Raw genomic sequence first — 24,701 nt, 5'->3', positions numbered from 1 at the left:
GGCAGTGCGGTGCTGGGAGGCGCTGGTCGCGGTGCGCCAGTTGGTGGCTTCGCAGCCAGCTGGTGCGCTCGGGCCTCGCCTTGCACGTCGCTGCACTATGCACTACAAGCAGTCCGTTTTGCGCCCCATCCTGCGCATTACGGATATGGCTCGCGTGCCACCGGAGCTGCAGTCCGGCCCGGATGCGGCTGCCCAACTCTCAGGGCTGCTGGCCCGTGTGCAGGCGGCATGGCGGGTAGTGGCGGCATCGGCCACACTGCATGCACCTGGCGGAGCGGCCTCCGCGCCTCCTGTCCCCCATGTGTGGCTGCTAATTGCGCGGAGCCTGGGCTGGCGGCAGGGCGCGGCTGACGTGCCGTTGCTGACCCTCACGGTGAAGCAGGCGACCCAGCTTCAGCTCGCGCCTGCATACGACGCGCTACGCGTGCGTCACTTGGCGTTCATCCAAGAGGCCTATACCGGCGCCACGCCGCCAGCGGAAGCGATCCATGCGCTGCGCGGGGCCCTGGCACGGCTGTGGGCTTACGGCTTTGGTGTGGGAGCCGCGACACAAGGAACCGCTCTGGCGCCTGGCAGTCAATGGAGAACGGGCTTTGGGATCTTTGCGGGATTGGCCGCGGATGGGCGTGCGGAGAAGTGCCCGTGTGCGATTCAGAAGCCTACTGGGGCCAGGGTTCACCACTTCTGGGACTGTGTCGTGGCGGAGGATCTGGGTGATGTGTTGCGGGGAGCATGCGATTGTGGACATCGCACGGCACCAGTTGTGGTCGGTACAGGCGCCACCAGGGCTATCGCAGGCGGTGTGGGACATCGTGTGCTTGGCTGTTGTGGCGGCACTGGAGTACGGCCGACAGGCGACAGCGCCTTCACGCTTGCCGTGATGCCTCGCACCGGACTGCGGAGGTTGCTGTTGTACGAAGGATCGATGTGGAGGAAGCTGCGTTCGTGAGTCCGTGTCGGCCTCCGCGCCACTGGGACCTTGTCCCGAACCAGCAGCCTTTCCCGGAGGGCTTATCCTTGTGGGGCCAGCAGGTGACTCGCCACCGGCCTCACCCTGGCTTCCATCCTGGATGCAGTCCTGTGACTTCGGCAGTGAACGATTGAAGCCGAGCAGGCGCTTCGCCATGGGAAGCCTACTGCCTACTAGGGTGAGTGTGATGCGTCCACGACCAGTACCGGGTGCCCGCGGCACAAGTGAGCAGTGCTGCGGCGGGACACTGTGCCCAGCACATCTACACCTGCATCGGTGATGATGAGCCCTCCCCCACTATTTGCAGCCACACGCTAATCAGCATCGCAGCGTCCAGCGTTGATGTTGCGGGGGTACGTCCGCCAGTCACTCAAATTTACATGGACCATGCTTCTACCGGCTGCTTTAACTGCTCAAACGTGAATATCATTCACTACCTGAGTGACACGAGGCAAGTGCGGGTTGGACGGTGCGCGGGCGCCTAGTCGCCCCCTCTGGTCCTGCAAGACCGTGCATCGTGACTACCCGCCGTCCGCCCATTTGGCCCATTTGCAGCTCACTCAAGATGAAGTAGAAATACTTTGCTAAGACACAGGTATGCAGACATTGATCCTAAAATGCCAGTCAGCGACGTCTCTACCCGCGCTGCGCGGCTGTTCTTCGCGCTGGGGCTCACGGCAGCGCTGGGAGCTCTCGCACACTATTTATCGGACGACGATGTCACAGCAAGGGGTATAAAATGCGCCACAGCAAGTAAGACCATGAATAACCCTACCAAGCTTAAAACGGGGTTCCGATTGGTCACCGTTGGTCTCTTTTGCGCCCTGTGCAGCGGCTGGTATTATCATTGTCGTAGCACAAACACCATTGGTGGGTGGTCAACCCCGAGCCACACTGGAAAACTCATTCGGGACGATGCTGGGCGCGGCCCTGGGTCTTGCAGTCTTTTACGCTTGGGATAAGGTGGTGCCCTTCCAGTACAACACAGACTACTACTTGCGGCTGCTGACCGCGCCTATGGTGAGTAGCCCGCCGACGTGAGGCTGACTAACCGGAGTCGCACGTGGGTAGGCGCCTGGATTTCTTCCAGGCCGCGCCGTGCTCCTCCCCGCGGCAGCTCCTGCGCCGCTATCGCTTGTCCATACCGAGCTCATCATGCAGTCCCATAAGCAACGTAATTTAGCACAGCCTAGAAGCTGACACTTGACACCCTGCCGCACCCTGCTGCCGCATTCACGTACACCCACATCGGGCACGCCACGCACCCGGCACGCCCTGCCCCCTGCCCCCTCCCCACCCCCACCCCCCCACCCTCACCCGCTGACTGCAGGTGGGCGCCGTTGGCATGTTCCTGGGCCACTGGCTGCGCATGGAGGGCGCCGGCAAGCTGGTGCCCATGACCTACCTGCTGGTGGTGGTGAGCGGCGGGGGGGGGGGGGCAGCACTGGGGGGCGGGGGTGAGGAGGGGAGGCAGGCAGGCAGGAGCGGCCGAGCACCGTTCTGCAACAGCGCGGCCTGAGAGTCTGCAATCCACGCGGGCGGGGCCTCGCCCTCGCAGCTGCAGGAGGACCTGCGGAGTGTCCTGTTTCGCACATTGCGTGCAAGGTAGAGCGTGTGTGTGCTGCCTGGCCTGCTGCTGATCCGGGGATTTTTGGGCTGACCCTGACATCGTGGCGGCCAGCTGGATGCCCCGGCAGTCCCCGATGGCCTAGATATCAAATTATCAATGACTGATTTCCTCCTGTGCTGCCTGCTAGCTCAGACAGCCTCTCTGGCACAATGTGCATCCCTGAAACATCGTGTTTCATAGATAGGCGAAGGGGTGTGTCTTGCGTCTCACCGCACATCTGCACGTGTTACTTCCCGGGCAATGGCCCAAGCAATGCTGTTATGATTGCGGTGAAGTGTACGTTTGCCACCTACCTTCTGCCCTGAGCCTAGCCTAGCGCTGCAACCGCCGCAACGATTGCGGTACGCGGTACATAGCAGCAACCTTACACGCGATTCCCCCTCACAGTCTCCCGCAGACCGGCCGTGGTGGCACGGCCTGGAAGCCCACACCTACGTGCTAAGAGCGACCAACCCCTGCGTACGTGCAATCAGCCCCGGCCGCAGGCCTTGCCTCCGGCACTTTATCACGCGTCGCCATCACTGGTAAGATCAATAAAATCGCCTCCACCACTTTTGCTCTTGTCGCCAATGTCCAACATGTCCCGAACCTCAGCTGCACTTAGCACAGTCCCTTCATGGCTTCTTGCATAGTCAACAATCTCGCACAACATGCGACGCCTTTCCCTATCAATTCCACACATAGCATGGGTAAATTTTCGATTTTTCACCAAAGCCTCAGCCATCATGGACACAAACACACCGCAGTCGACACCACCCTGCTGCATTGGTATGTCTCCTGGCTTTGCTATTGCCATGCGCCACTTCGATGCGCACCAGCGCTCACCCAACTTCTCTGCTGCTTCATGTATCAACCACCGGGCAATATTCTCTAACACCGACTTATTGTTTCCAAACAACGAATCCAGAAGGACCAAGCACTGTTCTTCCATGTGCGCAACAACAAGCACCCAATGCTGGTTTCTCACGTTAACTATCCATACAAGTTTTCGTACTGCCCGCAAGCAAGGCATGTTGCGCTCCCTCAACCACACTGGCAGCTTGGCTGGCAACGTCCAGCGTGCAACACGCGCGTAATCAAACCCGGCCTCCATCAGCTTTGTGTAGAAGAACGAGTTGAAAACATAAGTGTCCCCAGCCGCCATGTTCAACAGCGCAACCCATGCATCCAGCGCGTCATCGTTCAGCCATCCTGAAGGCTTAAACCGTAGTACCGACTTCCACGATAATTCTATGTGCGCTGGTCCAGCCTGGCACGTCACAATGTTTGGGAATTTCCGGCACCCTTGCCCCAAAGCAACACCACGTGCTGCACTCGCAGCATCCAACACATATGCATATGTTGCAACACTGTCCTTGTCGGTACTTGCAACTTGGCCTCCACCACCACGGTACACTTGAAACCAATCCTGCTCAGCTAAAGTAACCTCCCGCATCATACCTGCACGCACCACACAGCGTAAAATCAGCACTGTAGCGAGCGATTGGATTGCTCTCACCCTAACCAGTACTGCTTGCGTCACGCACCAGCACTGTTGTCAAGCACACGCCACCGTGTTGCCTCTTCAAACTGCACGACTGACGCGCGGGCAAGTTTCAGCTTTGCGGGTATATTGCCCACAATCCGCAGGTCCGCAAAGCGACGAACACGTGACAGCGCCACGTACAGCTGCCCGAAGTCAAATATATTGCTGACATCCAGGGTGACGCGGCGTAGAGTTAACCCCTGCAAGCACAGTGAGAAATATGTCGGCATACGGAGCAGCATGCTGTATAAACATCGTACACTCTACCTTGCTATCCCTACCGTATTCCCCATGCCCATCTGCCCTTATCCCCTCCAATGCCCTTGCTCCGCTGACACCTTGACCCACCTGTGCCTTGTGAACTGTTAAGGCGTACGATGGCAGCAATGGAAGCTGCAAGCGCGCGCAGATCTCCGAACCACAGTGGTAGTCGTTCACGCTGAACCACATGGGCATTACCACCGACACGGACTTCTTGCCGTTAGAATCCGTCCATTCAACCTCCGGCCACATCCGCTGAGCATGCACTTGGGGATAAAGGTGCCGAATGTCATCTGCCTGAACACCTCGTGGCCGGCCACCTCGAGATCCATCATGCAAAAGCTTTATTTCGTCGTAATGCATTTGCTCCCCGTCGTCCAATTGCAAGAACGCCTTCACAACACCCCGGGTACCGTTTGCAACATCCCCAAAGTTTGCGGTCGCAATCACCTCCGACCCCACGGCAAGCGTAAGGTACGGATCGGCGGTGATCCTATGAAAAACAGCCTTCACCTGGTTTCGATCACCAGCCTGATCATCGCGCGCAGATGCTGCACCACACCGGAACCTCTTGGTAGCCACAGGAGCGCCCGCACCTTGCAGCAACTCCGGATGCACAAACTCTTGTCCAGCTGCCGGATCCCGAGTCCACACATACGTCTTCCCTTTGTACCTGTGGCAATGTTCAAGGTGGCATTTATAAACCACATGAACTATGTGTACCCCGCATTCCCTTGTCATGCGCCTCACAAATCCCTGCATACTTGTACCCCACCCCATACGCTACACCATTCAAACACATGCACACCTCACCTGCACACCCACCCGCAATGCACCCATCCACCCACCCCACTCCCGAGCACTGCTCACCTGTCAACAGCTGCGAACCGCTCTCTGCCTTCCCGTGGCGTTTTCTCCAGGTTGAAGGAGCGAACCTGGTGTTTCTTGGGCAGCAGGTTGGTAGCCGAGTCGTTCTCCTCCTTGGTCCAGGTGACATGCCGTGCAAGGCTCAGAGCTTCCCGCACAGCGTCAGGCAGCGTGTCACCAGTGCACGTACGCACAATGCACAATAGAGGCAACAACAAATCCTCTGCATCGTCATCTACTGCCACAGCTCCATTAATTTCCCCCATTCCTTCGCCGCCTGCAGGTGCGGCATGTAATTGTCGCCAACATTTCAGCAGCGTCACGTACTCCCAACTTGCAGCATTCCAACGCCTTGCCTGGAATGCGTACGTGACTTCCGTCTCAGCATACTCATCATCACCATGCTCCACACGCACGATATCAGAAATTGGAGGGAGCTGACAAAAATCACCCACAAAAATCACCTGCAGCCCCCCAAAGTATTCCTCCCTGCCCCGCACGATCCGGGCAACTGCTTCCGCTTTATCAAATGCATCACCACTGATCATGCCGCCCTCCTCGATAAGAACGGCTTTGGCATTTAACCACCGCAAAGACATCACTTGTGAAGTTAAAATCCGCTCGGCAATGCCCGCATCTGAACCCTCGAAGCGCCCAAAGCCCCCCATCGCGTGAATTGTGTCTCCATCAATTGCTTGTGCACTTATTGCCGTCGATGAAGTAATCCACACCCTCGGTGCCGTGCTCTTCTCCTCATCCTCCTGCGTGACACCGTACTTGGCATGCAACGTGCGCACAATGTGGTCCCGTACGAGCTGAGTTTTACCGTGGCCTGCTGGTGCACACAAACATATGTTACGGCCACTCTGGATAGCGTGAGTCAACTCTGCCATTGTCATTCGGTCACCATTGCTGTTTTGTACGGCCTTGTACAATCCACGGTTCCTTGCCTTCTTGACATCTGTGCTATATACGCGCCACCACTGCCGCTTCTGCGCTTCAATCATGACACCTCGCTGCCCTCGCGCGCGCCTGTCCGCATCTGCGGCACCTACATCACCACGCACGCACGAATTGACTGCCCTGGCCGCAACGGGCGCAGCAGGTGGACGTGCTAAAGTGCACGCATTATCACGTGCTTGTGTCTCCCCACCGCTGTTAGCATTCCTAGCACCGTCACCCACTACCCTCTGTTCCACAACATCACCGGCGCTGCCGTCGCTTGCAGCGTGCTCAAGTCGGTTGTGGGCCGCGTTCGGCACAGTTTGCACCGCAGCCTGGACTGCTGCAGCTTCTCCACCCCCTGCATGCAAGCCACACGTAATATAAGAAGTTTACTACGGGGATAAGTTCCTGCCCTCCCTACATATGCCACCCAAGGCACGGCACACCCAGCTTGCACTTACCAAGAAAGTGCCGTTGCGTAACGTCCAATGCCGCATGCAGCATCTTTGGCGTCCATTGCGGAGCCGTTCGCCTGGGGTGGTTGCTGCGAGCAGTCCTGCGTGCACCTGGCATGCATGATGTGGTGTCAGTCCACTTTAACTTGAACTTCTCCCTCCGGCAATTGCTTCGCGCATCACGCTCCTGCTCAAAACGCGGGTGCAGTACAAATCCGCGGTACTTCGGCTCGTACACCATCAATGACGCGTACAGATCTAGGTATGCCTCGACATGGTCCACCGTGTTTTCACCACGATCAAGCCACTTCGGACGTGGGCCGTCACCTGTTACGACATACCGCTTGCCATCCGGAGGGTTGCGACAAGACAAGTGATCAGGCCGCACGGCCTGTGGCCCTACACCGCACTCTGCCAGGCGCATCACCACATAATCACGTAGCACCGCCGCGTCTTCAGGCATGATTGTAGACCCTCCTTCAACTGCAGGCACCCACATCTCCAAAGAACCTGTACGAACCGAAGGCGCACTACTGCCTGCGTTTTGCACTTGCATAACAAAGAGTACCACCTTCGCACGGCATGATAACACGTCTCCTTCACTACCGCCGCTGCTTTTCCTGCCACTGCTGTATGACACATACTTGTACCCCGTCCGAAGCCGTTTGGATGACGATGGGCCAGCCGGGTTCTGATCTGCAGGCATTACATGTCCTCGGCCGCCCTCACCTGCATGCACATGTCGGGCACAATAGCGGGTGCACGCAGTTCAGTGATGCAGCACACCTATGACATCACTCTTATTTATTCTTCCCCACTGTCAGCTAGGTGCTGGAAAACATACAAACGTTCTGCAAAGTGCACACACTGCGCAGGACCGTCCCCAGTACAGCACAGAACTCTGTTCACAGCATCTGGGAGCAATGCGACATCAACTATGTGCCTGGCCGCCAAGTGAACAATTGCTGAATTGTCGCGTGTCACATTTGCAGCCGTCCGAATGCCATTGCTGCGCACAGGCAACAATATCCCTTCAGCATCACACGCGTCCAGAAACGCACACACCATTGCATGCCTCTCTCCATCCATGTTTTTACGAGCTAAATCGCGGTAGCGAATTCTGTGTTCATTGTACGCTTCAACCGCTTTATGCATCTCACTCCCCAGATGCCCACAGCTACCATACTTGATAACGCGGCGCCATGCAGCATATATGGAGCATTCCCGCTGCGCAAGTACCACGCGAGATGTCCCATGTAACGCCTCATGCAGTAGCTGCAACCCAGCAGCATTCATCGTGCGGCGTGCAGTTGCCACCTCCTCTACATGGAGAGCACGCAATCGCACAATGAAAGGAAGCATGGACCGACAATCATGATGTCGAATCACTGTTTGTGGCTCAATATCACGCCCCATCCACTCCTCCAGGCGTTCATGCCAAACCTCATCTTCCAAGTTTATTCCATAAAACAGCCCAAAAGGGTTTACTGCACGGTCCAACAGGATACTTTCGTACGTAGTGCGGGTTGTTGTAGGTCCATGCACGGAGCTCCATCCTGCCGCACGCAACACAACACCCTCAGTCTTTGGATCTAATGCAACACCCTTGTTCTGGAGCAAGTTCATCATCTGGGGCCGCGTGTATGCTCCATGCCTGTGAGCCCTCCCCCCTCGCATACTGCGACCCATCTTCTTCAATATTGTGCGCGTCATGTCAGAAATAGCTTGTGGTGATAACGGGATGCAATCATAAAAGATGTCGCCCTCCATGTAACAGTACACAAAATAATCTCGCGCCCATTCATGCGTGTCAATTGCATCCCCTGACCGCAGCGTGCTCAGCGGATCAGCGTGCACGAAAAGCCCCCTGGCTTTGAACAGAGCATATAGATATGACGCAGAACTGAGCCCCCCGTCGCGCTCAAAATTCGCAAAATGGGAGAAGTCCTCTGGTACACTTCTAGGCCCCCGCTTGTCCATAAACTTTTCATCAATAAATTCGTACGTCAGAGATGGTACTTTCCATTCTTCCTTGCCGCACTTGACACTAGTAACTCGCCAGCTGAGATGGCGTACCCGCAAGGCGCTTAGTGATCTTGGACGGCGTCCACCGCTAAGATTCTCCATGTTCCAACACGCACTGGCTTGCAAACCTGGCAGCGCACGATGATCAGTAAACTTGTGACCGTTTCGTGCCTCCTCCATGTTTATGTATTCAGTATGCTTAACTTGCACCCCCCCATCCCGCCGAATCCAGTCCATCATTTGGCGATGCTGCATACTGTACAAAACGCGGGGGTCAAATGCCTGTGGACCGCTAGCGTGCGCCACATCCTTGCCCGCCTTCAAACACTCGGCGACGTGCATGTTGTGTGCCATCTTAGTTCCAACTTTGCACACCGCATTAACAGCATTCTGAAATGATCCATAGGAATTGTATTGGGCACGCATGCGTCCTAGCAACCGTATCCACTGCATCACTGGGATGGGCCATGCATTGCGTGCGGCATCAGGCCAACCCGCCCACAACGTCTCATCCTTCAAAATGCCTGAATATACTTGCCATGCAGCTGCTTCGTTCTCCCTGCCACCCGACGTAGCAGCCGCAAATGGAGCATTCACGACCATGTTTGCAAACAAGTCAGCTTTGGCACGCACGGCCTCCATATCAATGTCAAATGCACCTGCCTTGCGGCGGCGGCGCTTTACTTCCCTCTCAGACACCCTCCCACCGCTCCCGACCTGTACCCCACACTGCCCTAAATCCTCACCATCTGCGCACTTATCATCGTCATGACTGTCGTTGCCAGCAGTCCCTGAGTTGTCGCCGGAAGTTGTAGGCGCACCGTCTCCGCCTGCATGAGTGCATGTGTTTGCACAATTGGTGAAGACGCCAGTTACATACCATGTAAGAATTAACAATAAGGTTGTACCTGTCACGACTGATGAATATTCTGATGTCCTAAACGTATGAATTGCACATGCTTGTGCCGCGCTCCCAGTCCCCGCCGCAAATTCTTGTCGTACACAAGCCAAGACGATGCGCATTGCGGTTCTGCACATTCAACCACGTCATTGAGCCGTGCAGGATAAGAATATCAACATCACATTTCTCAAACCGCTCACCCAGCGCCTCAGGTCCGACGTAGTACGCTCCATATGGGTTGGGGACATAACCTGCTGCAGGGGCACTGACACATGTTGCTCCGCCAACATCTTGCTGCTGCTGCTGCTGCTGCTGCTGCTGCTGCTGCTGCTGCTGCTGCTGCTGCTGCTGCTGCTGCGCTTGCTGCTGCCTGCCACTCTTGCACGGCTCGGCGGTACCCATGACGCCTGGGTTGTCTGCAGCAGCCGCCGACTCGTGCTTTTGCCGCTTGCCTGTTTCCATAAATAAACAATTGACGGAAATGTATTTACGCTCGTCAGCTATCTATTATGCATTCATTGTCAGATCCTCAAGTGTAAGCATATAGCCCATAAATCCCACCTGCACTCGCACCGCTGTGCGGACGCGTCTTGGGCTGCCGCGGCCGCTCACTGGCCGCCTTGCTCCAGGTGGGCAGGGCCGCCGTACCAGCCGCTGCAGCCACACCTCCTATCACACCAAGATTGCCGCGCTGCTCTCGACCAGCAGATGATGATCCATGATGCCGCCGGCGCTTGCCTGGAGTTTCAAGAAAACGATGAATCGCGAGCATGTGAACTTAATCAACCGGCAAATATGTACGTCATCAACCAGCAAATATGTATTTAACACACGATAGTGACATCCGCATTCTGTACCGACTCCACCCGTATGTATATGCCCACATGCAATACCATACCTGCTGCACTGCCGTCCCGGGCGATACTGGTGCCGCCATCGTTGTCGCGGCGGCAACGTGATGGTGATGCGGCCCCCTGCATCCAGTACCAACATTCAGACCGGCAAGCAACCACAGAGCCAGCCCCCTGATAGCACTTACAAGCTTAGCTAGCACCTGACGGTCCGGTGGCACGTCGCCAGCCTCCTCGTCTGGCAGAATGGAGTACCGCCCACCCACAGTAGCGCCCTCGAACAGGTCCAACCCCCACCCGCCTGCAATAACAAGCAAAGATTGCGGGCAATAGGTCAATACATGTTATCATCCATTGCGCAGCACAAAGGCCTTGCGTGCGTGAAGCACTATCACGCAATCGACCGTGGAACGTGCTGCTGTGATGCCACCTAGCAGGGGCTTCGCGCACGCACACTTCAGGATCACGGTAACCTAACCGACGATCCCCGCACAGGATAAACGGCTACATGTGCGGCACGCCTGAACCTGCCCAGCATGCACGCCCGAACCTGCCCGAACCTGCCCAGCATGCACGCCCGAACCTGCCCAGCATGCACGCCCGAAACTGCCCAGCATTCACGCACCGTCATCACTGCTCGTTGCACGAAGGTTGCCGTCCTCCATTGCCTGCGCCAGCATGGCGGATAGGTTGCCGTACGTGCCAGCTGAACGAGCTGGCTTAGACTTGACGGTCGCGCCTTGCTGGTCCAGATAGGCGCATGGCTCCAGGCGCAACCCCGCATCCTCGGCAAAGCCTGCATGCACAAAATTGATATCCACACCACACACCATGTAAACCCATACCACCTTGCTTGCTACTGTCATCACTCTTGTTCAGAAACTAAATTTCCGCACGCACCATTGCCACCATCCGTGCAAACCCTATCTAGCTAGCTAGCTAGTTCGGGCACCACCTGCACGCAACGCCGTTGCACCCAACTCACCAACAGGTACATGCGGGGTTTCAACAGCTCGAGTCTGCTGACCGCGCTGCATCACAGCTGGCTCCACTACCTCCACGCGGCCGTCGTTGATGTACGCGGCTATGGCCACCTCCTCCAACACGTGGCGCAGGTGCCGCGGCACCATGGCCATGTGAAACGGTGTTCCGAGGTCCTTGCACGCAGACGGCCCATCCTGTGCTGACGCAGCCAAAACTTCAGGCGGCGGCAGCAACACGTTGAAGCCAGACCTCGGCACCGCACCATAGAAATGGTCGCCGCAAGCGCCAACGCACAGCATGTCTGCGGCGTCAATGCCACAGCGGGCGCCTGCTGCCTGCTGTGCGCCTGGCGCGCGAACGTTGCTGCTGCTGCTGTGAGCTCCTGGAGCACCCCCGCCGCCGCTCCCATCACCGTTGCCAGTCCCACACCTCCACCCGCTGCTGGTCACCTCAGCGACGCTGTTTCCGCCTGTGTACAATAGCGCCTGCATGCTTAGCTGCCGCCCATCGTCCATCTTCCTGCCCTGCAGCACCAGCACCGGCAGGAAGCGACTGAGTGCGAACACCCCAAAAACCTCCACGGGCAGCTGGCGCCGAGCAATGGTGGCAAGGTACTCCTTGATGGCGTCCGCCCCGCCGCTGGGCCCAGGGTGTTCGGGCATGCGCTCCAAGACTGAGGCGTGCAGCTCCGACAGCTCCGCGGGCGTCACCCCAATGTGTTTGCGGAGCTGCGGTGCGTTGTTGCCAAAGTGCTCCGCAGCGACGCCAATCTCTTTCACCGCAACCTCCCTAAAGCGTTCCAGGTAGACCTCCTGCTCTGGGCTTGCGTCTCCGCCGCCTGACCCGCTGCTGCTGCTGCTGCTGCTGCTGCCGGGCTGGGCATCCGGCCACACGTCGTCAAGGTGCCCGTCGAACTCCTTGCCCGCACCTGAAAGTGTTCGTGTGCACATACAGTTAACTATTGTTTTATCATATCAGTCCGTTCTAAAGACTAACCCCGCGAAATAACGATGCGTGCGTGCGCCTACCTTCCATGTGCAGTTTCCGAGCCGACCCAACAAGGGCGTACGCCGCCAGCGAACAGTTGTGGCCGATTGTTGGTGCGCTGTACAACTGCATGCACGACGCGACGCCCACAGCGGCAGCGGCTGTGCTGCAAGCGGCAATGGCATTAGCGTTCTCCGCAAGCTTGCTGCGCAACTCCGCCTGCATTTGGACATGGATTGCATGTATCATTATCAATGTGACAGCGGCATCAGCATTTCAACAACGCTGAACTTCCAAGAACAAGGAATCACCAACAAGGAGGCACAATCTCTTGTCGCTTTGCCATATGGCCATGCCGGCAGCTCACCTCGACCAGCGCTTCGGTTCCTGGTCGCACTCGATATGCAGTAATGAGCGCCGGGGCACCAGCGCGCGCGTCAGAATTCTCTCGAATGCATGATGCCAACTCTGCCGCGCGCGTGGTGCCCGAAGGCTTCATTGCTGAGGACACGACCGCATCATAGACCTCAACGCCGACCTCAGCGCGGATTCCTTGTGTGACCTGTTGCTGATATGCCTTCTCACGAGGGTTCTTCCGGGGTCCCCCAGCCCCAAACACGCTGTCAAATATCCCAAACATTGCACGCCATACTTGCACTGCGCTTGTATTTGAGAATGTCTCAGGCTGCGCTGTGTGCTGACAGAACACCCCCAACCCCCCCCCCCCCGGCCCATGCGGCCTCGTCTGGAACCTTCCATTCTGTCTTTTCTAAACTTGCGCAGTCCCGGCGAGCGACGTTCCCGCCGCCCCACGAACACACAGACACTTCTCCCACTCCTCCCACTACTTTCCCCGCCCAACCAAGTTCTCCGACCCTCCATTACCGTGACCGATTTCCCCTGTTTCGACCATCCCTCACTCTTCAGTCGCGCGAACAGCAAGTCCAATCGCTCCCTCCCCCGGTCCGCACTGGCTCATCTGTCTTTTCAGGCGCCCCCATCAATTACCGTGCCTGCCGCACATATCCCGCACGAACTGTCCTCTCCCACGAATCCGCAACGACTGTCCCGAACGTCCCCCGTGTACCCCTGAACGCGCACAGCCCCCCCCATTGACGTTCTTTGGTTTAGTTTGGGCTGGTATCTACACCCCCCCCCCACACACACACACACTGTCTTTGCGCAATGTTTTCCTTGTGCTCTTTAACACATACACACACACACACACACACACACACACACACACACACACACACACACACACACACACACACACACACACACACACACACACACACATAAATACACACACGCAGCTCTGCAAGTAGAGCGAGGTCGTGGCGGCTCCTGGTGTGCGCCCCACCTGATGGGCTGCTAGGCACGGCTGCTGGGCCAGTGCCGCAGCGCACGCCCCCTCTGCGCCGCAGCCATCGAACCCTGACCCCGGGTCCCCGCCCCATGCTGCTCCCCCCTGCTGCCTCCCACCCCCTTGCAGGTGAACAATGTGGAGGAGGGCCCGGCTGAGAGCTACGCGCTGTACCGCTTCCTGGGCATTGTGGTGGGCATGCTCATCGCGCAGGCCGCGGCCACGTGCGTGTTCCAGGTGCGGAAGGGTGGTGCTGGTGGTGGTGGGGAGGGGGGCGGATGGGCGAGGAGGGGGCCGGGTAGCAAAGGGTTACGGGAGAGGGCCGAGGGAGGGGTATTGCACGAGCGGGTTCGGCTGCGGCACGGTTGCGGTGTGGCCATGCGGTTGTGCTGCTGGGTCAGTGCGGGCAGTTGAACCTACGATGTGGCATGTAGAGCTGTGAAGATGCCATACCGTGCGCTTGTGCATGTGTGTTCACATCCTCCTCTCGCTTCTTACCACTCCTTACAACCCAGCACGCGCTCATCACACCCATCTCCTCCCCAAACTCCCTCTCGCCCCCCCCAACCCCCAACACACACACACACACACACACACACACACCCTCGCCCCCATGCCCCCAGCGCTCCGCCACCGAGGATGTGTTGGACCGGCTGCGTCACTCGCTGTCGGAGCTGGCCGAGCTCAACAGGCTGGTGTGGGGCAACCAGAAGAAGATGGCGGCCCCAGAGGTGAGGAGCCGGGCCGGGGGTGGGCGGGGGTGGGCGGGGGTGGGTGGGCGGGGGGAGGGAGACAGCACTGCAGCCGGTGTTGGGAGTCCCTGCATGGAGCCATCGGCCGTGCACGCCTGCGTGCCTGCATGTATGCAAAGCGACTGACTGCCCCATGGACCGCGCCCCCCACCCCCTCATGTAAGCTCGCACGCTCCCCCCACCCACCCCCCCACCCACCTGCAGTACGGCGGCGAGGAGGCTGAGGCGGAGGGGTCGGGGGCGCGGCCCACGGAGGAGCAGCTGCTGGAGGGCTTCCAGGCGCGGGTGAGGGGCGGGCGATGACCGGTGATGGTGGGGGCGATCACGGGGGTGCCGTCATGGCGGGCGCAGGGATGGACGCGCGGGCGCTCCCGGTGCAGGGGAAAGACCCCGACCCCTGACTGCGTGCGCGTGCACACCCCCTCCACCACCTCCACACCTCCCGCCCATAATCCCGCCGATGCTCAATGGTCATCCCACTTCCACTCCGCCTCCCACCCCCACCCCACTCCGTCTCCCACCCCATCACCCCACTCCGTCTCCCACCCCATCACCCCATCACCCCATCACCGCACCTCCAGATCAACGCCGCGCTGAACGGCGCCCTGACCGCCCTGCCGCTGACCGCCACCGAGTGCCGCGTCATCGGCGGCCCGCTGGCGGCCTGGTGGTTCGTGCCCTGGCCGCGCAGCTGCGGCGGCGGCGGCGGCGTGTGGCGCTGCTGCTGCGGGTGCGGCGCCCGGGGCTGGCAGCTGGACCAGGAGCTGGTGGGCCGCACCGTGGGCTGCATCCGCCGGGTGAGCCTGACACTGGAGGGAGGGAGAGTGTGTGCTGGTGTGCGTGTGTGTGTGTGTGTGTGTGTGTGTGTGTAATTGACGGTGGCACGGTGCCGCGAGTGTGCTGCCTGTCCCACAACTGCCTGGATCCGCTCCCCCACCCCATCACTCGCACTGCCCCTCATCCCCCCCTTGCCCTTCACCACCACTTTCCCACTGCCCGCCACCACCACCCCTGGCCGCAGGTGAACCGGCTGCAGTGCAGCTTCTGGCTGCTGCTGAGCCACCCGCCCGCAGACCCGGCCATCCGCCACGACCCCGCACTCATACAGCTGCTCAAGGACTTCAGGTGGGGAGGGGGGCGGGCGGGGTTGTAGATGCCAGCCCAAAGCTAAACTGAACCCAATGCCCAAGAGCGAGGAGGAGAGCGTGGCGGGTGGCGGCTGTGGAGGGAGTTGGCACGCGCCTGAGGCAGCTGCAGGGGAGTCGGATAGGACAGGGAAGTGCAATGTCCTGCTGAGGTGGGTGAGTGAGAGCTGACAGGGTGTGTGAGAGCTGGCAGTCACGCGCGCGCACGCCTCCACGACTCAGCTGTGCCCCTCTACCTCCTCAGGTTCCTGACCCAAGCCGTGGTGGACGGCGTGTTGGCCGCCGCCACGCACCTGCGGGGGGTGGACGTGGACGCCCTGGAGCACCTCAACTCCAAGATCCTGGACTCGCCGCGACTGGTGGCCCTTGGAGCAGGAGGAGGAGGGGCAGGGGGATACGGGACAGCAGCAGCGGGCGGTGGGGGCTGGGGCGCGGGTGGCAGCAGCACGGCCGGCTCCTCGGCCGCCAGCGCCAGTGCCACCGCAAGTGGCCACCTGGCTGGGCTGTTGATGGCGGGGGGGTCGGGGTCGGGGCTGCTGACGGCTGGGTCGGGGCCGGGCGGCATCAGCGCGCCAGCCCCCACGCCTGCGGTGATTGGCCGCCGGCCCTCGCGCTCGCCGTCGCCGCCGCCGCCGTCCGTGGCATCGGCGGCTGCAGCAGTGGCGGCCGCGGCGATGGCCACCGTCGCCTCGGCGGTGCGGATGGGCGGCAGCAAGGCGCCGGGCGTCGGCGGCGGCGGCGGCGGCACTGACCCGCAGCTGTCGGAGCCGTTGCTGCCGGCAGGCGGTGTTGACAACGGCCAGGTCGCGCCTCCCTCCGCCACGCCCTTTGGCTCGCTGCAGTCGGTCGCCGCCCACACCACCCCCAATGCTGCGGCGTACTCCCCACATGCGGTGGTGGTGGTGCCCAGCGGCCTGGGCGGCGGTGGGCTGCTGCTGGGCGGCCCCAGCGCGCTGGAGGAGGAGGCGGGCAAGGACGACGACGCCGCCAGCGTGTTCCACCGGCCGCCGCTGCAGTACATGCCCACAGGGCTGGCGGGGTTCGAGCGCAGCGCTCTGACGCCCGAGGTGGGTGGCGGTGTGGGTGGAGGGGACAAGGGGTGTCAGCTTTGTACAGCTGGAAAATGGGCTGAGCCCCTAGAGCAAGGGATGTGACGATGGGTACCGGCGACATGAACAGCACCCTTGCAAGCCCAGCGGGACTGGCAAAGGGGCATACCAAAGGCACCGCCACGCCCTGTCCACGCCACTCCACACATGAGCCCGTGATACCTCATTCCAAATCCCTCACAAGCACCACAAACGGCTGGTGGGGCTCGGGCGCGTGATCCGGGGCCGCGACATAATTAAGGCGGGATCGGCACGCATGGTTCGGCTGTTGCACAAACTTTCGACATTCTTGCCCCAAGACGCTTGTCGTCGACATGTTTTGATACATGGATGTAAGATATTCAGGGCCCGAGAGCTATACTCGCGGACTGAAGAAAGTCAAGATGTCCATGGACTCGCGAGGTCGCTTCTCGCTCCGGCCGAGTTTTCCCTGCCGCCTATTTTTCTACAATATGGAATAGCAATTAATAATACGTGGCGCTCGCGGTTTGTGCCAGTATGGTACTTTTTGTCGACGCTTCGCTCAGGGGGCTCAGCCCAAAAATGGCAGGAGGGGCGGGGCTGGGGGCGGGGACTAAACGCGTACTGGGTTCGGGCGCATGCTAGCGGTGGGTGCTGGGAGAGAGGCTGTGTGAGCTGCGTTGTCCCATGACGTGTGCGCTCATGCAAGCCGTATACACACGTTCCCGTGTCGAACCCTCCCCCTTGCGGCTTCCTAGCTAACACACGCCCCCACCCCGCAACGCCCCGCCCCGCCCACAGGTGTGGTGGCACACGTTCCAGTTCCTTCTGACTCAGCTGGCGGCGGAGGTGAGCGCCATGCAGGAGGCGGTGTCGGCGCTGGTGCGCACCGTCAAGCCCTAGCTAGGCAGCCAGCAGCAGACAGGGCCCGCCCTGGGTGCGAGACGTGTGGGGGCGTGGGGCGGAGGCAGGTCGTGGCGGCACAAGCGGCGGCAGCAGTGACGGCGGCAGCAGTGACGGCGGCAACAGTGACGGCGGCAGCAGTGACGGTCGCAGCAACGGCGGCGCCGGGGTCGTGCGTGTTGCTACAGCAGCAGGCGGCGGCGGCGGCTGCCCTTCCGACACTCGGGAGCAAGCAAAACGAACGACTGGGTACATGTTTTTCTGAGAGGACAAGGGGAGGAAACGCGCAGGATTGTGTGTACATGAGGGACTGGGGGCGGCTCCACGGGGTTGCTACACCAGGCGGGGATGAGGCGGCGTCCGAGGCGCGTGCGCAGTAGTGCTTGGGTGGCGGGTGGGTGAGGGGCGAATGGCGGCCAGGGCGGGTGACGGGGAGTGAGCGTTGTGACGTTGTGTGCGGCAATAAGGATGAGGCGCGGTGCAAGTGCGCCGGTGGTGATGGCCAGCAGCTCTTGTGAATGTGGCAGCCAGGATGCATGTGTACACACGATGCCTGTGACCAGCTGAACGCGAGTGCAGACTCGACAAGTGTCCAGTCCCCTGCGTCCATGCCCTAGCCCTCCCCTGCCCTGGACTGAGCCCGGCATCACCGCATTATTATGGCTGCTGAGGAAGCCAGATGCGGTTTCATTGTGTGAGTGTCAGCGTATGGGCGTGGGCATGGGATAGAAACTGAAGTGTGAAAGTGGTGTAAAATGGGTGTAGGATCAGGTGTGGGATGCGGTGAGCTACATCCCGGCGAGCTGCTAGAGCGCATCCGGGCGTCCGGGAACCTAGAGGCGGTTGCTAGCACGAGTGGGACGTCGGTGAGCGGGCGCTATGTCCGTGCGTGGCAATCGGCAGGGCGGGAGGTGTGGAACGTCGTGGTGATGGTGACGCCCCAGGAACGCAGCGCATTGATCAGGGCCGCACACCTGGTCCGCAGCACAGGTGTGGTGGTGGCCAAGGTGGTGGCGCCTTACCTGACGTCCGTAGGGTGTGCACTGCGCATAGAGCAACTCGGAGCTTTCGAAGGGTTTCGAGCAGCAGGGCTGAAGCCCCGATGGAAGGGAGGGGCGGGCATTCGGTGCCGAGGCACCTAATCACCTAGGCTGACGGGCTAGCAGTTGACGTAGTTGGCATTGAGTAGTACAGTCGAACACGCCTAACTTCGTTGCGCAAAGTAAGTTTCCCGGCGTTATAAGGGCCCACCGGCCCGGGCCACTGGTACTTACGGGGACAGGATAGCACGCATGCTCGTGCACACCACCTTGTAACCAACAACAACAAAAACATCCCCGCCCACATCCTTGCGGGACCCGACTGACCGTCTGTTGATCTCGGCGTATAATACCGTAGTATAACACCGTAGACCGGACGAGGCGGCGCGCTTTGCATTCTACCGTCAGAGAGGGCCTGGCGTGCGACCGCCGGGTTGTGGTCAGGGAGACGCAGGGAGCTCCTACGGGCGTGAAGGCGGCAGACCGTCGCAGCAGCACGACCAGGCACGACAAACCGCCACGCTCTCTTGCGATCCCCAGGTACTCAATTTCACCGTATTATTATGAAAGTGTATACAAAATAAGAGAATTGCAATTCGAGCAATTCGCTGACACGCCGCCCCTTGACGGTTGCGGGTAACTCGTGGACTCGCTGTACTCCGCGCCGCGGTAACGAAGCCCGGCCGCCACCGCCGCAGACGCAAGTCCTCCATGTGTGCGCACTTGACATACTGAGGCCTAGCGCCTATGGTCATCTGGCCCTGGCTCCTTGCCGCGCTGGTCTGGCATGCTGTCGCGCGCAACTCTGAATGCCCTGTCGTTGACCGCGGTCAGCGCAAGTTAGCTATTGGTCAACAATACTGTGGTCAACAGTAGAAGTAGGACGCAAGTTGATAACTTGATGTGTCGGGGCGTGGTCAAGAGGCTTTCAGACTACTGTGCACGGCAGCGCCGAGCTTGTAGATCGTCGCAAATTTAGCAGAGTTATCAACTCGGTACATTTGTAAATGCGCGGTTTCGGTCGCGCCCGAGCTAGCAGCTCGGTTCCGTCGCGGACAGAGCCAGTAGCTTGGGGCGAGTGGCCCGACAAAGCGTGCTGCAGGCCTGCGGATGAACCAACATAAAGATGCAACAACAGAGCTTGCAGTTCCATTGCTTGACAGAGCTTACAGCTTGTGAACGATTGCGCGTGCATGCAACGTGCTTACGCCTTGCTGCCATCAGATCTCATAGGATTATGTATTATAGATAGTAGAAGCAGCCATAAAGCGAAAAGCGTGACTGGCCAGCGATAACTCAAATTACTTGGCGGTCCGCAACTATATGCCACTCCATTGAGACCGAAACCTTGACGAGCCTGTCAGGCCAAGCTGCCTCAGAGCGTGAGCGGTCCTTTGCAATGGAGGAACAGGACAAGCTGCAGAAGGAACTGAATACAGTAAGAGCGGACATGGCCTCGTTGTCGGCCCTAGCGGAGTCAACCAAGGGTGCCAAGGACCAAGGACCCCATCAGGAGTCAACGCGATTGCTACGGACATTTCTCTTGCTGCAAAAAAGGGAGCTTCTGCTGCTCGATAAGCTTGGTATGTGGGCGATGCGCTCACCGGCGCTGAGCAAAACCAGCATCCCGCGGCGGTTGAGTACGTATGTGATTGAGCTACCGCGAAGAACGCGGCAGAGTAGGGTGGGCACAGCTGCGCGCGAGCTCGCGCGCCTGAACGTGCAGCGGTTCCCAATGTGCATGTGCATGTGTCCCGCATGTGGCCGCTTCCATGTATTGCAGGCTCGGCGGCTGGCCTGGCGGTGGGGAGTGGGTTGTGTTGATGGGCTTTCCCTACCTGCTGCAGTGCAGTTGCAGCAACTAGGCTAGGCTCCTGGCAAGCTCCCGCACAGCTGCGTGACACTTCGGCCCGAATCAGCCCGAAGTTGCTTCGTCACTCTCTGCTGCTTTGCATCCCTTCATTACTTCTTCGTTTCGTTGTGTTATGGTCCTGCATGCATATGCAACTAAGCGAAAGCGGCCGGTTGTTAATGTGTTTGCGCCTTGTTGGGCATGCCATCCTCGTGCAGGCCGCAAGCTTTGGCTCCGGCCAGACTCGCAGAACCAGGACCTGTTCTTCTTTGAGCCCGTGGGCACCAACAGCGGTGCGGCTGCCGCAACTCCTGGCGTGAGCAGCAGGTTCTTCCTGGACCCCGAGGGCAGGCAGACAGATGAGCTGCAGGACTGGCTGCAACTCGTCGACGAGTTGCACCGTGACGGCGTACCCATCTTGCCGCTGTTCATCAACGGTCAGGTCAAGGTGGGGTGTAATGGCCTGACTCTGAAGGTTGGAGAGCATCGTGTGCGGCTTGTATCACCCATATGCAACAGGGCCTGGAGGGAGAAGGTTAGGCGTGGTAGATGAACTATGATGAAGCCGTGAGCACCGTCGAGGGACACACAGCTGAGCGACCAAAAGGAATGTTGCTCGTTTATCTAGCTATGCTCTTTCGCCCATCTTGCGCCCGTTGTGCAGCACGGCAAGTCCTACATGCTCAACGAGGTGCTGCCTGCGGTGGCCAACACTTACTTCTGCAGCGGCGGCAGTGGCCGGCAGCACGCCGGCGCGGTGCTTTCAGAGCCCAACTTCCTGCGCGTGGACTGCTTGGACTGCGACCGCAACAGCGGCTGCGGTGGCTTCCTTAAGGGCTTCCTCCTTAAACTCAAGCGGAGCGCAGCCGACCAGCAGCTCTCTGCCGCCGCCAGCACGCCCGTACCCAGCAACTGCTCCGCGGGCGTCATGGCGGACGCCATTCAGGACTTCATGCGGCGCCTGCCACGGGACCGTCTGAACTTCCTGCTGATCGACGAGGTGGAGAGCTTTTACCTGATGACGCGGCCCGTGTCGGGCGACTGTCCGCCGCGCGGCTCAACCCTGGACGTGGACGCGGTGCTGCACATGCGGCGGTGAGTCGGCACAAGGTTTCCCTAACCATGTCGTCTGCTTACATGGGCGATGGAGGATTAGAGGCAATTGCCAGTGAAACGCGCCCAGACGGCGCTTCACACGCGGCGGAGAAGGCACTGAGGGGAGATGGCGGCGGGGTTCAATTGTACGACATAAGCTTATTGCACAAGGGGCAGACGCCTGCGCTCATACCCACAGCAGCCGTGCAACACAATGGAGCTGACACGTGCACAATTTTCCTGGGTGTACTGCAGCATCCTCAAGGAACTCCTGCTGCACAGCCCCCACTGGGTCGCCTGGGCCGTCACAGGCAGCTCCATGGCGACGCTGTGGGCCAACGTTGCAGCCACCCCGGTGAGCAGTTCGTGTTGCAGTGCCAGGACCCGACGCGCTGGTGCTGTTTCAGAGCCCTTCAAGATAATCCTACCTCGCCTGTCCGTCCGCAAGCCACACGGCTTTTGGGCGGACCCCTTCCACCTGCCTCATCGTCACAATCCCAGCCGCGGCCCCCCACTCAGCTCCTCACGCTCCCCCATCCTGTGTCACCCATGACAGTAGCTTGGGGTAGAGCCTAACATCTCTCTGCTGTGCACGGCCGCAGACCAACGGTTTCCCTTTAATCATGCACCACCGCCGACTCAACCTGAGCCCCACGGTGTCTCACGACGTGTTGCGAGTCGCTTGGCAGCAGCTCAAAGCCCAGGCCGCGACCTGGGATCCGCCGCTGCCGAACGACCTGGTCTGGCGGTCGCCGCCGCAGATCGCCACGCTTGCCTACTTGTGCCAGGAGTGGAGGTACAGCCGCACGGCCAGCACAGCTGCGGAGCTGGTCGAGCAAACCATGATGCAAAAGGTCATTCCCGAGGTGGGGCTTGCATAATGCATGCCTGAAAATGGGAATGGTTGCAAAGCATGGTTAGGCGCTGGCTGTGAAGGAGTGGGCTTCTTGCACGATGACCGACAGATGGTACCAGACGGTTCGACCAGCAACCCCCCCATTGCCGCATGTGATCCGTGTTCAGGTGCTGGCGGACCTGCGCACGGCGCTGCAAGTGCTGGGCCAGCCTGCTGCACAGTTGAAGCTTCTGCGCGAGCTGCTGGACCCGGTAGGTACAGTGCATACGTGTGGCTGTGTACGGTTGTGGTCGTGACGGAGCATTGCACCTTGCTTGCTGTCCTATCAGCGCATTGCGCAGTCGTACACGTTGTATGGTTATCGACTTTCCAGCCAAGTCGGAGTAGGGTCGGCTCACAGATAGATGTACGGTTTTCACAAGGAAAATGGGTTGCGTTTCTGGCTTACATTGCGTGCGCTGGTTGCATGCCCCATTGCATGGGGTTTGACATCACACGCTCTCAGCCACCTTAAGTTCTGACCGGCCTTTGTTTGCCTACGCGCGCAAAACAACCAACTGCAGATGGCTGGAGTGGACCCGGCCAAGCTCCCGTTGGCGTTCAAGGTGCTGCTGGCCAGCTTCGCCACAGAGCGCGAGGGAAAGCTGTACCTGGACTACCCACTGCTCGCTCAGGTGCTGCAGACATGTACACCCAACACATGCCCATGTACACCGGTGAACACACAGAGGGTCGCACATGCAAGAGTTGTGATTAGGTGCACACATGAGAAGTGGGCGTTTGAGGCGTGCACCTGCTGCTGGGTGCCTGTAAATTTTTAAAACATGCGTCGACACAGAATTGGAAGGTTTCTGGGATACAGGAGACAGGACCGTGCGAGACTAGAGGGCGCTAACGTGTGCCGCCACCCTACACAAAACGTACTCGCTACCTGTCGCCATTCTTCCCTGTTCAGGCGGTCACCACGAAGTCTGAAGAGCTGTTAGTGCTCGGGGAGTGCTGCGGAGTGCTGGCCGAGTTCCACAGCAGTGGTCGTAGCGAGGTGGTGACTAATACGTACGACAGCCCACTGCCCATGCGCAGCAAGGCCCCGGGCGCATCGGCTGCAGCAACGCCCAAGGCGCACTTGCAGCCTCATGTGGGGTCCGTGCGCCCCATTTCGCTGCACTTGGGCAAGCGGCTGCTGGGGCGTGCCGCCGTCGTCCAGCCGCGTAACATGGGACGGATGGGTAGGTGTTAGTTGTACCCCACAGGCTGGTCACAGTAACCGTGCTTGCGCCAGGGTTCTGGGCTTTGTTAGTTCCCTGGGCGCCATGTGCCAGCACGGCCTGCAGCAGATCTGTTTCCCGCGTGTCAGCGAGAAGGAGAAGCACCACGAGGGCGAGCGCGGCCTGGTCCGCAGTGCGGAGGATGAGGCGGGCGAGTAGGTAGGTGTGACAGATGGTTGGTCGTGGGCCTGTGCCACGAACGGGCCTCGTGAGGCTCAACTGAGTCGCTTAGAAGGCACCCGGCGTGCTAGATGACGGTGGCGACGACCTTGGCTGGTGCTGCACCCAGCGACACTATCTACCATAGTCACTTTTGCACGCAATATGAAAGTCAACGCCTCCATGCATATATGTTGAAGCACGGCAGACTGGGCGGGCATCTCTGTGCTTGTGCTTGGTGGCTGGACGCATGGCGGGCCGTACCTGTACGAACCGACCCCGGCTAAGTCCGGGACTTGAGGTAGACGCTTGCCGCCTGAGACTACATACAGACGTGGCGTGGGCTCAGCCCACTATTCCCTTGCGAGGTCAAGGCAGATTTCTTGTTCATGTGGGCTTAACGAGAAAAAAGCGCGAATCCGCTTTCAAAATTGAAAATGGGTTTCTGGGTGCAAAGTTCTGACCCCTCAAAGTGGCCGGTCGGTCGGTCGGTCGGTCCCACGAGGTTTTGCACAGGTTCGTGCTAAGTTTTGTTCCTAGCGCTTCTGTCCTGCAGCGCGCGGCGCAATGGGTGCAGCTTAACGATGCGCGCGTAGGTATACCCCGGACTCAGCAACCGTGCACAGTCTGGGGAGCGTTTTATCGGGAGATGCCTGGGGAGCTGGTCAGGGACAGGCCGATGCCGGCCGGGTTTTGCATGGGTGAACGTGTCAGCACATTCGTACTATCAAGCAACATTGTAATAAGCCGTTGCGTAGTAGACCACTCTATCAAGGATACATGCCGGCATCATC

General features: G+C 59.6%; 5 protein-coding genes across 6 annotated transcripts; 3 read left to right on the top strand and 2 right to left on the bottom strand.

Moving 5' to 3' along the window:
• Positions 1–1,581: 1,581 nt before the first annotated feature.
• On the top strand, positions 1,582–2,627 carry CHLRE_12g485458v5 (uncharacterized protein). The gene is made up of 3 exons (XM_043067829.1): positions 1,582–1,990; positions 2,301–2,387; positions 2,529–2,627. The coding sequence occupies exons 1-3, from the start codon at positions 1,886–1,888 to the stop codon at positions 2,577–2,579; spliced, it is 243 nt and encodes an 80-aa protein (XP_042917924.1). The 5' UTR covers positions 1,582–1,885; the 3' UTR covers positions 2,580–2,627.
• Positions 2,628–2,679: 52 nt separating this feature from the next.
• Positions 2,680–5,891, bottom strand: CHLRE_12g485438v5 (uncharacterized protein). The gene is made up of 3 exons (XM_043067828.1): positions 5,257–5,891; positions 4,474–5,059; positions 2,680–4,325 (listed from the first exon to the last, which is right to left on the bottom strand). Exons 1-3 carry the CDS (start codon positions 5,850–5,852, stop codon positions 4,119–4,121), a joined length of 1,389 nt encoding a protein of 462 aa, XP_042917923.1. The 5' UTR covers positions 5,853–5,891; the 3' UTR covers positions 2,680–4,118.
• A 1,455-nt stretch (positions 5,892–7,346) lies between these two features.
• On the bottom strand, positions 7,347–12,951 carry CHLRE_12g485418v5 (uncharacterized protein). Its single transcript, XM_043067827.1, has 10 exons — positions 12,769–12,951; positions 12,443–12,620; positions 11,416–12,342; positions 11,056–11,226; positions 10,619–10,731; positions 10,478–10,553; positions 10,141–10,317; positions 9,780–10,031; positions 9,425–9,508; positions 7,347–9,341 (listed from the first exon to the last, which is right to left on the bottom strand). The coding sequence occupies exons 1-10, from the start codon at positions 12,898–12,900 to the stop codon at positions 9,328–9,330; spliced, it is 2,124 nt and encodes a 707-aa protein (XP_042917922.1). The 5' UTR covers positions 12,901–12,951; the 3' UTR covers positions 7,347–9,327.
• Positions 12,952–13,051: 100 nt separating this feature from the next.
• Positions 13,052–18,965, top strand: CHLRE_12g485400v5 (uncharacterized protein). Its single transcript, XM_043067826.1, has 8 exons — positions 13,052–13,097; positions 13,897–14,004; positions 14,391–14,498; positions 14,724–14,804; positions 15,101–15,316; positions 15,541–15,644; positions 15,909–16,731; positions 17,536–18,965. Exons 1-8 carry the CDS (start codon positions 13,077–13,079, stop codon positions 17,635–17,637), a joined length of 1,563 nt encoding a protein of 520 aa, XP_042917921.1. The 5' UTR covers positions 13,052–13,076; the 3' UTR covers positions 17,638–18,965.
• Positions 18,966–19,421: 456 nt separating this feature from the next.
• Positions 19,422–24,662, top strand: CHLRE_12g485350v5 (uncharacterized protein). Of its 2 annotated transcripts, XM_043067824.1 has the most exons (9): positions 19,422–20,260; positions 20,461–20,487; positions 20,748–20,977; positions 21,194–21,624; positions 21,880–21,979; positions 22,227–22,490; positions 22,648–22,731; positions 23,044–23,154; positions 23,436–24,662. In XM_043067824.1, the coding sequence occupies exons 1-9, from the start codon at positions 20,128–20,130 to the stop codon at positions 23,718–23,720; spliced, it is 1,665 nt and encodes a 554-aa protein (XP_042917920.1). In that variant the 5' UTR covers positions 19,422–20,127; the 3' UTR covers positions 23,721–24,662. The 2 variants fall into 2 exon arrangements, with proteins under 2 accessions (XP_042917920.1, XP_042917919.1); XM_043067825.1 differs by lacking the exon at positions 20,461–20,487.
• The last annotated feature ends 39 nt before the right edge of the window (positions 24,663–24,701 follow it).

Source organism: Chlamydomonas reinhardtii, chromosome 12, assembly GCF_000002595.2.
Source record: "Chlamydomonas reinhardtii strain CC-503 cw92 mt+ chromosome 12, whole genome shotgun sequence".
Taxonomy (NCBI): Eukaryota; Viridiplantae; Chlorophyta; class Chlorophyceae; order Chlamydomonadales; family Chlamydomonadaceae; genus Chlamydomonas; species Chlamydomonas reinhardtii.
The sequence above is the reverse complement of the archived record's forward strand: the minus strand, read 5'-3'. Positions and strand labels throughout refer to the sequence as shown.

Excerpts from the sequence above, each read along its gene's own strand:
- CHLRE_12g485350v5 (XM_043067824.1), top strand. The coding sequence starts at position 20,128 with ATGGCCTCGTTGTCGGCCCTAGCGGAGTCAACCAAGGGTGCCAAGGAC. Across the intron at positions 20,261-20,460 it reads TCTGCTGCTCGATAAGCTTG|GCTCGGCGGCTGGCCTGGCG; the intron begins GTATGTGGGCGA and ends CATGTATTGCAG. Across the intron at positions 22,732-23,043 it reads TGCGCGAGCTGCTGGACCCG|ATGGCTGGAGTGGACCCGGC; the intron begins GTAGGTACAGTG and ends AACCAACTGCAG.
- CHLRE_12g485418v5 (XM_043067827.1), bottom strand. The coding sequence starts at position 12,900 with ATGAAGCCTTCGGGCACCACGCGCGCGGCAGAGTTGGCATCATGCATT. Across the intron at positions 12,621-12,768 it reads GAACCGAAGCGCTGGTCGAG|GCGGAGTTGCGCAGCAAGCT; the intron begins GTGAGCTGCCGG and ends GTCCAAATGCAG. Across the intron at positions 10,318-10,477 it reads CCGGGACGGCAGTGCAGCAG|GCAAGCGCCGGCGGCATCAT; the intron begins GTATGGTATTGC and ends TTGAAACTCCAG.
- CHLRE_12g485458v5 (XM_043067829.1), top strand. The coding sequence starts at position 1,886 with ATGCTGGGCGCGGCCCTGGGTCTTGCAGTCTTTTACGCTTGGGATAAG. Across the intron at positions 1,991-2,300 it reads GGCTGCTGACCGCGCCTATG|GTGGGCGCCGTTGGCATGTT; the intron begins GTGAGTAGCCCG and ends CGCTGACTGCAG. Across the intron at positions 2,388-2,528 it reads TGACCTACCTGCTGGTGGTG|CTGCAGGAGGACCTGCGGAG; the intron begins GTGAGCGGCGGG and ends TCGCCCTCGCAG.
- CHLRE_12g485438v5 (XM_043067828.1), bottom strand. The coding sequence starts at position 5,852 with ATGTCTTTGCGGTGGTTAAATGCCAAAGCCGTTCTTATCGAGGAGGGC. Across the intron at positions 5,060-5,256 it reads CGGTTCGCAGCTGTTGACAG|GTACAAAGGGAAGACGTATG; the intron begins GTGAGCAGTGCT and ends ACATTGCCACAG. Across the intron at positions 4,326-4,473 it reads TAACAGTTCACAAGGCACAG|GGGTTAACTCTACGCCGCGT; the intron begins GTGGGTCAAGGT and ends CTGTGCTTGCAG.
- CHLRE_12g485400v5 (XM_043067826.1), top strand. The coding sequence starts at position 13,077 with ATGTCTCAGGCTGCGCTGTGT. Across the intron at positions 14,805-15,100 it reads TGGAGGGCTTCCAGGCGCGG|ATCAACGCCGCGCTGAACGG; the intron begins GTGAGGGGCGGG and ends CCGCACCTCCAG. Across the intron at positions 15,645-15,908 it reads CAGCTGCTCAAGGACTTCAG|GTTCCTGACCCAAGCCGTGG; the intron begins GTGGGGAGGGGG and ends CTACCTCCTCAG.